This window comes from Entelurus aequoreus, linkage group LG20, assembly GCF_033978785.1.
Source record: "Entelurus aequoreus isolate RoL-2023_Sb linkage group LG20, RoL_Eaeq_v1.1, whole genome shotgun sequence".
In the NCBI taxonomy this organism is placed as follows: domain Eukaryota; kingdom Metazoa; phylum Chordata; class Actinopteri; order Syngnathiformes; family Syngnathidae; genus Entelurus; species Entelurus aequoreus.
In genome coordinates, this window is record NC_084750.1 from 23,296,221 (window position 1) to 23,309,314 (window position 13,094).

General features: G+C 38.6%; 1 protein-coding gene across 1 annotated transcript in view; it reads left to right on the forward strand.

The window, feature by feature from the left end:
* LOC133636054 (regulation of nuclear pre-mRNA domain-containing protein 2-like) overlaps window positions 1-13,094 on the forward strand; it is a 60,738-nt gene that overhangs the window by 41,823 nt on the left and 5,821 nt on the right. Inside the window, exons 4-8 of the mRNA XM_062029667.1 lie at window positions 2,981-3,033; window positions 3,115-3,241; window positions 3,319-3,494; window positions 7,894-8,173; window positions 8,254-8,499. Of these exons, the coding sequence (XP_061885651.1) occupies window positions 2,981-3,033; window positions 3,115-3,241; window positions 3,319-3,494; window positions 7,894-8,173; window positions 8,254-8,499 (882 nt within the window). The remainder of the gene's footprint in view (window positions 1-2,980; window positions 3,034-3,114; window positions 3,242-3,318; window positions 3,495-7,893; window positions 8,174-8,253; window positions 8,500-13,094) is intronic.

Below are 13,094 nucleotides of genomic sequence, written 5' to 3' on the forward strand. Positions count from 1 at the left end.
ATATATATATATATATATATATATATATATATATAACCCCTTTAAAACTCCCGATTGTTAGTATTACCGTGTTAAATTAAAATGATCAAAGAACCGTCATTCATAATAATTGCACTTATACCAGAGGTGTCGCACTCATTTTAGAGCGGGGGCCACATGGAGAAAAATCTACTCCCAAGTGGGCCGGACTGGTAAAATCACAGCACAATAACTTAAAAATAAAGACAACTTCAGATTGTTTTCTTTGTTTAAAAATAGAACAAGCACATTCTGTAAATGTACAAATCATAATGTTGATAGTTTTTTTTTTACACTTACATGTTGCGGTTAATAGTATTCTATCTTTATTTGTCGTTATTTATACTTTCTGAATACATTATGTGATAATGTTCATCAGTTAACTCATTGGTGTTCATTTTCAACGTATCAAGATAAAAAAATATCAAAATCAAATTGTAGGATGTTATTTTCTGTAGTTTGCTCATTTTCCTCGACTGGTGCACTAACATGTGTTGTTTTTTTTGTCTTTTTACATATGTAACATAATCTTCAAAGATACAAAATATTGCTATTGCGACATCTAGTGGACACATTTACAACAACAGTTTCTTTCATTCAAAAATTTCGGCTCATTTTTATACTTGGCAAACTCATCCCGTGGGCCGCATAAAACCTGTTAGCGGGTGTGATCCGGCCCGTACGTTTAACACCCCTGACTTGAACGGACTGACTGGCGCTATATATATATATATATATATATATATATATATATATATATATATATATATATATATATATATATATATATATATATATATATATATATATATATAAAGGTTTATTTGAAATAGGGGCAGATACAGTAACATAGATATCTGAAACAGTTATTCAATGTATGCATCATAGTGTTTGTAGCCAAAGCTAATTTACAACACTTGTCCCCAACAACAACACAGATCTAACATAATTAAAAATAGGAAAATAAAAAGAATAAGGCAAAGAGGAGTCGATAATAATAATAGTAATAATACAGACAAAGTGCAAAGTTTGTTTGCTAGCTTAAATGCTAACATGTAAACAACAGACATTGATGTCTTTCCCCATTACGAGACGTCATTCTCCAATCTAAACTTGTACAAACACATTACTGTTCAAACAACTGAGCTACAGTATTCACAATAAACATAAAGCATGGGCTGTTTTTGCACAGTTATTTATGAACTCGATACTGTCAAGTTGAAACAGAAGAACACAACAGTTAAAGTTAAAGTACCAATGATTGTCACACACACACTAGGTGTGGTGAAATTTGTCCTCTGCATTTGACCCATCCCCTTGTTCACCCCCTGGGAGGTGAGGGGAGCAGTGGGCAGCAGCGGTGCCGCGCCCGGGAATCATTTTGGTGATTTAACCCCCAATTCCAACCCTTGATGCTGAGTGCCAAGCAGGGAGGTAACGGGTCCCATTTTTTTATAGTCTTTGGTATGACTCGGCCGGGGTTTGAACTCACAACCTACCGATCTCAGGAAAAGAACTTACATGACGTCACAAATTGGAAGTGAAACAACTGATCACCCTTTGCAATTTACAATAAAAGATAGACATATATTTAAACACAAAAACAAAATAACATGGTTCTTATGAAGCTAGAACATTTGCCAATAAAGTATAGTGTGTGTATTTTTTTTAGTTCTTAAATACAACTTTTGAAATGAAATTTAAGCAAGTGTATAATTACTTTTTAAGCAAATTTAACAATACCAAGATAATAATGATAACCGTGATAATTTTGTTCAACATTACTTTATTTAGCCATTTTATTAATTGTTTTGGTTGTGTGTGTACTTGAGGGTCCCCCACCCCCTAACAAAACCCATTGTATTGATTTTGCTTACAGATTGTATATTTTATTTTTATTATTTGTTATATTTAACTTGGTATTTAAAAGTTAACATTTTAATTATAATGAAAGGAACAAGCGGTAGAAAATGGATGGATGTTAAAATATACGAGAAATACAAATTAGTTGCATTTAAAAGGGTATACATCTATTATTATTATTATGTATTGTAATTACATTGCAGCCCTTTGAGACACTTGTGATTTAGGGCTATATAAATAAACATTGATTGACATCAGTGGTTAATTTAGTCTCAAAAAAATAATGGCAAAAGTATTGTTTATCGGCAATAATTTGTAGGTAAATACACTATATTGCCAAAAGTATTTGGCTACCTGCCTGGACTCACATATGAACTTGAAGTGCCATCCCATTCCTAACCCATAGGGTTCAATATGATGTCGGTCCACCTTTTGCAGCTATTACAGCTTCAACTCTTCTGGGAAGGCTGTCCACAAGGTTGAGGTGTGTGTTTATAGGAATTTTCCACCATTCTTCCAAAAGCGCATTGGTGAGGTCATACACTGATGTTGGTCGAGAAGGCCTGGCTCAGGCTCTGTTCTAATTCATCCCAAAGGTGTTCTATCGCAGTGGTCCCCAACCACCGGTCCGTGGATCGATTGGTACCGGGCCGCACAAGAAATAAAAAAAAAATATATAAACAATTTTAAAAAATTTTTTTATTAAATCAACATAAAAAAACCAAGATACACTTAAAATTAGTGCACCAACCCAAAAAACCTCCCTCCCCCATTTACACTCATTCACACTCATTCGCACAAAAGGGTTGTTTCTTTCTGTTATTAATATTTCTGGTTCCTACATTATATATCAATATAGAGCAATACAGTCTGTAGGGATACAGTCCGTAAGCACACATGATTGTATTTTTTTATGACGAAAAAAATATATATATATAAAATAAAAAAGTTGTATGTCGTCTAGCAAAATTTATCGGCCCAGGCCGAGTTTGCCATTCATACGCTAACAGCTGAAAGTACAACAAATGTCTCAAACGTAAACACTGTTGCCAATGCATTGATAGTTACCTTAAGTTTGTATTTCCTTGTGAATGCTTAGCTCCAGCCAAGACTAAAGCTGCAATCAAGTCCAAGATTGTTGCTGAGTTTGCAGTAAGTCTCCTAATCCGAATGTTCGTGCACATTAGCTGTAAAGTTGTGGCACCTAACAACATGGTTCTATGTGTCTTTTAGCCCAGCTCCCTGATAGACCAGTTGTCAGATTATCAGGAAGCAGTCGCCGAAGAAGAGCACCGGGAGAAGCAGCTATCAGCTCTCGGGCTGGACATTTGCAGCACAGAGGCCCTCAAGAGGCTCAAAGGTCAGAGGTCATCTGGCGACACATGCCCCTTTCCCTCTGAGGTGTTCTCTAATGGAGCCTCACCTTATGTCACTTAGACAAGGCGGGAGGTAACAAGTTTGCCAAGGACTTTGAGGATGGCAGTCTGAAGCTGCAGGAGTTTGTTGGCTTCCTGGAGACAGAGTTGAAGACCGGACCCCCTCTGCTGGAAGCCTTGGGAAATGCAGACATCTTCTATGAGATGCAGTACAAGGAAGTCCAGATTGTGGCCAATGTGAGTGTGTTCCAGCCCAGTCTTATGCACTCATTGAGGATACATCCAATTCTAATCTTGTTACAAAAGAAAATAAACGGGAGACTTTTCATGTATGATTATCAGGATCAGGTTTAATGGTCGAGTATGTTTATCAAACAAGGAATTTGACTTGGTAGGCTGTGCTCTCTTGTTTATATTTTTAGTTCATCTGTAATATTTATTGTTTACATTTAACAAGTAAATTTCAAACTATAAGCCGCTACTTTTTCCTACGCTTTGAACTAGAGATGTCCGATAATGGCTTTTTTGCAGATATCCGATATTCCGATATTGTCCAACTCTTAATTACCGATTCCGATATCAACCGATACCGATATATAAAGTCGTGGAATTAACACATTATTATGCCTAATTTTGTTGTGATGCCCCGCTGGATGCATTAAACAATGTAACAAGGTTTTCCAAAATAAATCAACTCAAGTTATGGAAAAAAATGCCAACATGGCACTGCCATATTTATTATTGAAGTCACAAAGTGCATTATTTTTTTTAATATGCCTCAAAACAGCAGCTTGGAATTTGGGACATGCTCTCCCTGAGAGAGCTTGAGGTGTTACGGTGTGGATGTTCTCCCGAAATGTGTTTGTCATTCTTGTTTGGTGTGGGTTCACAGTGTAGCGCATATTTGTAGCAGTGTTAAAGTTGTTTATACGGACACCCTTAGTGTGACCTGTATGGCTGTTGACCAAGTATGCTGCATTCAGTTGTGTGTGTGAAAAGCCGTAGATGTTATGTGATTGGGCCGTCACGCAAAGGCAGTGCCTTTAAGGTTTATTGGCGCTCTGTACTTCTCCCTACGTTCATGTACCACTCTGTACAGCGGCGTTTTAAAAAGTCATAAATTTTACGTCCCACTGGGAGGAGACCCCGCGGCAGGCCAAGGACCAGATGGGGGGATTACATCTCCTCTCTGGCCTGGGAACGCTTCGGGATTCCCCAGGAGGAAGTCGCTAGGGTCTCTGCTGGAGCTGTTGTCCCTGCGACCCGATTCCGGATAAGCGGTTGAAGATGGATGGATGGATAAATTTTACTTTTTGAAACCGATACCGATAATTTCCGATATCACATTTTAAAGCATTTATCGGCCGATAATATCAGCAGTCCGATATTATCGGACATCTCTACTTTGAACCCTGCAGCTTATAATACGGTGCGGCTAATTTAAGGATTTCTCTTCACTGACAGCCATAATGCAAATAATAAAATAATGAAAAAAATGAGCAAATACACTGATAAGGTGTGTTATTGTTTGTGCTATGGAGCCACCTTTTGGACTAGTTCGCTCACTGCAGCTGCAGTGCCGTTCTGTCTTCTAGTAGTCTGTAGCCTTTCTACCTAGTGTGGATTTGTCATTCATTACTCCAAGCAGCGTTTCTAAGTTTTACAACATACCTAAGACTATTTATACTTACTAAACCGTCCCATGTGTTATGTCTGTAGGAGTGTTTTCATGCATACCAATATTTTGGTACCGGTACCAAAATTATTTCAATACTTTTCGGCACTTTACTAATAAGGGGGACCACAAAACATTGCATTATTGGCTTCATTTTAACAAAAAATGTTACGGTACATTAAACATATGTTTCTTATTGCAAGTTTGTCCTTAAGTAAAATAGTGAACATACAAGACAACTTGTCTTTTATTAGTGAGTAAGCAAACAAAGGCTCCTAATTTAGCTGCTGACATATGCAGTAACATATTGTGTCATTTATCATTCTATTATTCTGTCAAAATTATTAAGGACAAGTGGTAGAAAATTAATTATTAATCTACTTGTTCATTTACTGTTAATATCTGCTTACTTTCTCTTTCAACATGTTCTATCTACACTTCTGTTAAAATGTAACAATCACTTTCTTCTGTTGTTTGATACTTTTCATTAGTTTTGGATGATACCACAAATTTGGGTATCAATCCGATACCGGGTCGGTACTTTTCTGAGGCGGTATCGTACCGAATATGATTAATTAGTATTGCGGTACTATACTAATACCGGTATACCGTACAACCATAGTACGTGTTATCGTAATGTAATCAAGCGAGTGTCGTTAGCATTAGCTAATATGCTAACACGTTTACGTGTGTCTGTGTTAGTATTATTAACTTACTGTAGCATTCTTTTTGTATTGTTTCAGTTGCACAAATTCCTCAGTAAATTTACCAAAACGTCACTGTGAAGTTATTAAGTCTGTTTAGCTGATTGGAGAGCTAGCTTGCGCAGCTTGTGGATCCATGACGATGACTCCTGTTTTGTTTGACCAGCCATTTTACTGCCATGCTACAGACACCGTTTAGAAACTATTAGGGTATGTAAATTAAAAATGTACAGAATATTTCTGTATAAATAACTAATTTCACAACATATATGCTTTATCTGCGGCTTAAGAGTCCGGTGCAGCTAATATATGGGAAAACATTTTCTTTCAAAATTTATTGGGTGTGGCTTATATACTGGTGCGCTCTATGGTCCGGAAAATATAATACTTAAATAACGACTACTGTATGTGCAAGGCTGATAAATAATAGTGCAGAGGTTATTAGAGCAAAGCAAAAAGACAAGGATATGAACACGTGTTAACACACTCTCAGAGTTATTTCACAGCGTTTATCAGATTGAGATTAAAAATTGCTTCCCCTCTTGTGAATACAAGTCCAGAAACCTAGAGAGACAAGCGTGAATGAGTGAATGTTTGGATCTGATTTAATGGGCCTGTTGTGAAGCAAGCAGCCCATAATGATATTGCTTGGACTTATCCTTTATTCTTCTTCTATCTCATGTTGTCGCGTTTATTGCAGGATGAAGTGGCCAAAGAACCCCAACATATCTTATATCGTTGGAAAGGTCTAGATTGCGCCTGGAGCACAACTTAAATTTGGAACATTTTGTGTTACCATGGCGAAAATACCTTCAATGGGCCCATTGAATAGGTACACGTGGCTCTTTTGATTAGGTACGCTCCATTACAATGGTGGATTTATTTTCAGGAATCAGCAGAATGATGCGACATTATCTCTTCTTAGTTTCCTCATTTCTCAAGCGATTTTAACCGTTCCAACGTCAAAATGTTCAGTACATTCAGGATATGCTATCTTGCTAGGTGCTAGCATGCTAACTATTAGCGTTTTAACATTTGAGCTATTTCACCCATATAAAATTACATAGATATACCAGACATGGTGTAGGAACTAGAGATGTCCGATAATATCGGACTGCCGATATTATCGGCCGATAAATGCTTTAAAATGTAATATCGGAAATTATCGGTTTCAAAATTATCGGTATCGGTTTCAAAAAGTAAAATGTATGACTTTTTAAAACGCCGCTGTGTACACGGACGTAGAGAGAAGTACAGAGCGCCTATAAACCTTAAAGGCACTGCCTTTGCGTGCCGGCCCAGTCAAATAATATCTACGGCTTTTCACACACACAAGTGAATGCAAGGCATACTTGGTCAACAGCCATACAGGTCACACTGAGGGTGACCGTATAAACAACTTTAACACTGTTACAAATATGCGCCACACTGTGAACCCACACCAAACAAGAATGACAAACACATTTCGGGAGAACATCCGCACCGTAACACAACATAAACACAACAGAACAAATACCTAGAACCCCTTGCAGCGCTAACTCTCCCGGGACGCTACAATATACATACACCCCCCGCTACTCCCTACCTTGTTACATTGTTTAATGCATCCAGCGGGGCATCACAACAAAATTAGGCATAATAATGTGTTTATTCCACGACTGTATACAGTATATCGGTATCGGTTGATATCGAAATTGGTAATTAAGAGTTGGACAATATCGGAATATCGGATATCGGCAAAAAAGCCATTATCGGACATCTCTAGTAGGAACATTATAGAACTACCTTGCCACTTTTGGTATTTCCTCTCATCTGATCACTTGCTAGCATGCTAACGCTTTATACTAGCATTTGAGCAAATTTTGAATGTTTGAACCTGAAAATCATGGCTTGCGTTACTTGGTGCCATCTTAGAAGTAGGCTAACATCTGATATGTTAGCATGCCAATGTTTTATGCTAGCATTTTCTCAAATTTTAGTCATATAAACCTAAAAAGCATGGCTTTTGATACTTGCCGCCATTTTAGAAGTACACTAACTTTACACAAAGCATTGGGGAAACTGTAGTTATACAGCCATATAGAAGTGATGGCACAAGATTAAATGCTCAGTCTAAAACCAAGCAAGTGGGGGTTCCATGAGAGGAAGGTAAGCGCGCCCAAGTCCAGCACGGTACGAATGGCCTAGTGTGAGTACGACCTTAGAACTTTTTTGTGTAACCATGGCAACACTTAATTGTTTTCGTTGTTCTGCCCAGGCATACAGTGCTTTTGCTAACCGCGTGGCCAGTCTTAAAAGGAAGCTGGACTCTCTCAAAGCGACTTTACCTGGACCCGAAGACTCGCCCGTGCCCTCGCCCTCCGAAGATGCCCCTTCCCCCACCGGGTCTGACTCGCCGTTCCTTGGTGTGGGTGCTGTCAGAGCCCAGGTCGATCCAGAGCTGGATGGAAAAGCCATGGACGATGTGGACCCGGCAAGTGACGACAGAGAGGATATGGATGTTTCCGATGAAGACGAGCGGCCTTCACCAACAGCCGGTCAGTGTGTGTACATTGAAACGTCACCCTGTGGACACACCATTTAAAAATATGGCACTCTCCTTTATGTTCTTGAGCAGGTGACCAAAAAGGCAAAATGTCCCCCACTGTCGTCAAGGCCAAGTTGGATGCCGACTCCAAGCCTCCCACTACCCCCACAAAAATGTCCAAACCGAGCATCGCAGCCACGACTATGGCAACCCCGGCCACGCCTACCTCCACCTCTCCGACTTCGACCACACCTCTGGGAGTCAACATGGCTAAGGTGGACCTGGGAAAGATCAGCTCCATTCTCACTTCACTAACGGCCGCCATGAAGAACACAGGTACGTTTTTGGGGTATTAGGGACAGTACTTACAGTCTGGTCAATTAATCGAATTTTGATTTCGATTTCAATTATAGCTTTTCACCGTCATGAAAATATAACAAAACGATTAAGGGGCTATGCAACGTGCAAGCAAATTCCAGAGCTTGTAACGGATGAGTGGAAAAAAAGCATGTCTACTAGACCAGTGATTTTCAACCTTTACATTTACAAAATCCTGCGGCAACACCACCAACCAAAATGACACAAAATGACACTCTTAACACAGTATATAATACATATAGTTAATAATATAGTTTCTAAATGTATTTATACTCACCTAGTGTAAAACTTGGGCCTGAGCATCTAATTTACAATGGCTTTACAAGCTCGCAGTATTAATGTTTCTGCCACAGCGTGGGACTTTTTTGATTTAGCTCCGAGTTCAGCAACAAGGTAGCTAGCTTTGAGGGCTCTCTCGTTTACCTTTGTGGTTTTTCTCAGAAAAGTCGCCTGTTTCTCATTGTTTGTACGTAAGCGTACAAAATAGTCCATCGGCTTGTTTTGAAAGGAAGGGTGTTTCTTTTGGAGATGGCGTTTAAGTTTGCTTGGCACCATGGCACTATTGGATAGCTTCTCACCACACACTAAGCACTGCGGAGTCGGTGCTGTCGCATCCCCGGTGAAAGTAAATCCAAATGAAAGATAGCTTTCGCTGTATTGCCTCGAGCTCACCGTCTTGTCTTTTTTATTTTGTCGACCACTCATACTAGGGCCTTCATCTGGGTCAGAATTTTGTCCAGAACCCTGTTCAGCATTTGCATATTCCCTTCTCAAAAACTTCTCCATCACTGTCACTTGCTCGCCTCCTCTTGCTGCGATCCCAAACTGTCAGTGTCACGTGTCGCGCAACGCTAACTCGATTGTCTTTACAGGTATTTGTCGCCCTCTGCTGCCACCTACTGAAATAGAAGAGTATTACATTATCTGCCGCACTTTATTATAGCACAGACACCCGACAATGGTTAATTAGGAGATATTAAATAATTTCCCACGGCACACCTGACGATCTCTCACGGCACACTGGTTGAAAATGACTGTACTAGACGTCTGGGATCTCACCACGGTTCCTACATATATGACACATTGCTAGTATGCATAATGAATAATCGCTAAACTCAACAAAAAAGTAAGGCATATGATTTCCGCGTTGACGTAACAGCGGACAGAGTCACAGAATTGGCCAATAAAACGACATCTGCTGTTAAACGCAGAATCTAACCGAAATTGGCATAAATGTCATTGTGAGGAGAAGGAACATTTGTATGGGAAAACCATACAAATGTTTTTGGTTTATTATTATCGTGGCATTTTTAAATGTGCTCAAAATTTTCAAAAACTACTTATACTGAAATCTTTTAACCAAGTTTTATTTAAAAAAATAAAAAAAACACATTCAAAATGTATGTATGTACCTCAAGTAGAACATTAAATATGCAAATGAAAGCAAAACAAGCATTATAAACAAAGTAACATGGAAGAAACAAAAAATAAATAAATGTGAACATTGTGAAAGACTACACCTTAGGGACATAATATGTAACTGCACTTTTTGTCCATATATATACAAATAGTGTTCACGTATGACATCTAGTCTTACATATAGGGCTGCACGGTTATGGCCAAAAATAGCATTTAAAATGGTGTTTATCAATATTGAAGTCACGATTATTCATTATGTTAGGTATAACAGTGTTGGGGTTTGAACGCGACGCCATCATGGAATTTGTAATATCTAATAAAGCTGTCCTTATCCATATATTTAAGGCAAATATTTCTGTGTTTGTTCATTATTAATATCAATGTGTCAGCTTTTTCTCATTACATGATGCCTTTGTCTCTATTTTTTACTATTTCATAGAGAGAGGTAATTTTTAAGTTATGTACTAAAGGTATGTACATGTAGATGCTGTATCGGAACAGATCCATTAAGAGTCTGAGCAGAAATGTGTCATATAGGAATTAACTATACACCATAAAACATTAACAAAATGTTATGTCACATGAAATGTTTTAAAAATCATAACTTTGTGACATGAAGAAAATCCCCAAGTAATGTAAAAAACATTGTTTACTTTTTGATATAAATAAAAAATGTAGATAAAGTCTAATAAACAAGCTTCGTTCTTCTCCAAAAACACCATGTTTGGCCAACAAAAATAAACAGGAGTGATACCTCTCACATCGAATACACAATCTTTGTGCCTCACTGACAACACATCCAGCGTTCAATTTGATGAGATACAAAACACTTTAGCTAGTATTGATGTTGTGGGAACACTGACAAAGTGTGAGTGAGTGAGTATCACAGTAAACAAACTAAAGACTTTATGAACAAGTTGTGGCAACGTTCCTGACACATCGCCTGCTGCATGGTAACTCGGGACAAATGCGTCCGTCTCCAATGCTGTCCACACCTGTCGTCGTCTAATAACAGCAGTGCACTCTTAAGCGCTCTCCGAGACTCCACAGGAGTAGAAGCGCAGGCCTCGAATTTTTACTTTTTATGGTCAAGGCAAGTGTTGCGTTAAAAGAGGGCTCATATTTTAGGGCACCAAGGCAAACATAATTTTCTTTCGAGGCAGGGGCTCCAAAGCATGCATATACAGTGGGGCAAAAAGGTATTTAGTCAGCCACCAATTGTGCAAGTTCTCCCACTTAAAAAGATGAGAGAGGCTTGTAATTTTCATCATAGGTACACTTCCACTATGAGAGACAGAATTTTATCCCCAAAAACAATCAATATTTACACAAACGTACCAAAACATGGTACCGGTGAGTACAGTTATTGATTCCCAGGTACCATTAATTGGTACCGTATCGGTTCAAATGGGAAGGATACTCAACCCTACCCCCACTGTTGACATTGTCATGCAGCCAGTTATTTTGCGTCATCATTTGTGAGTACCAATATTTTATATATTGCAATTGCATAAGAGCGTAGTAAGTGTTTGAGTGTGTGTGACGGTATAACAGCGTGTGGAAGGTTTATAAAGGTGTAAAATGCATACAATATTTGTATAAATCAGAAAATAAATAGTGTCTTTTGTGGAAATTCATTGACCATGAGGGGCCTGGAACCTAACTCCCGCAAAGTGAAAAATACCGGGAAAGAGGAACGTCGGACAGAGAAGACAGACAACTTGAAAGACATGTTTGTATAGTAAAGCAGAGTTCACCATAATAAACGATGTAAACATCAATAATTGGTTCTCGCCTCGACAAAAGCCGAATCAGCCTTATTGGCCAAATACGGTGTATCAGACATAACAACGGGGTAATGGATCAACAGGCTCTTTATCAAAACAAAACAACACAACAACAACGGCAATCCAAATTGTCAACTCACGAAAAACTCCATTAGGTGCTCTGAAGCATGTAACCGACAACAGACGACCAATGCAGAGACACAGGGGGAGGCAGAGCGAAAAGGGGGCGGGGTTCCCTGTCCTCTCTAAGTGTAAGTCCACAGCGATTACTCCTTCTTTTTCAGGCTGATTTTTTGGCTTTTTTGAACCCACATTGAGTAAGCAAAATAGACAAAACTTGGTGAATGGCGAGAAAAGAAACACACGCTGAAGCGCTGAGAAGTGGTGACTGAGTAATGGACTGCGTGTACAGGATGTGACGTAGAGGGCTCCACCTCTACAAAATGGCTGCGCCCTGTGTGTACTGTACTGTACTGCACAGGAAGTCCGTCCATCTATCCATCCATTTTCTACCGGTTGTCCCTTTCAGGGTCGCGAAGGGTACTGGAGCCTATCTCAGCTGCATTCAGGCAGAAGGCGGGGTACACCCTGGACAAGTGGTAGAAAATGTATTATTAATGTACTTTTTCATTTACTGTTAATATCGGCTTACTTTCTCTTTTAACATGTTCTATCTACACTTCTGTTAAAATGTAATAATCACATATTCTTCTGTTTGATACTTTACATTAGTTTTGGATGATACCACAAATGTGGGTATCAATATGATACCAAGTAGTTACAGGATCATACATTGGTCATATTCAATGTCCTCATGTGTCCAGGGACATAAACATAATATGAATTTAAAGAAAAAAGGAAGAAGATGTTGTGATGCCAAAAAATATCTATGTAATCATAGTAGTATCGACTAGATACGCTCCTGTACTTGGTATCATTACAGTGGATGTTAGGTTTAGATCCACCAATGGCGTTTGTTTACATTTTGGTGCCGGTGAGCTACGGTGTGTCGTGAAGCATGTTTAGCTATTCCTCGTCCTGCAGGGATGATACTTGAAAGAAACTTACTTTATTTGTCGCCATGGAGTTAATAAATGGCACGTCGTCACGCCGTGTCATTTATTGTTTTATTGACAAAATAATAAAATTATAAATGACAATATGTTACTGCATTTGTCAGCTGACTAATTAGAAGCATTTGTTTGTTTACTTACAACTAAAAGACAAGTTGTCTTGTATTTTCATAATTTTATTTAAGGACAAACTTGCAATAAGAAACATATGTTTAATGTACCCTAAGATTTTTTTGTTAAAATAAAGCCAAGAATGCTATTTTTTTTGTGGTCC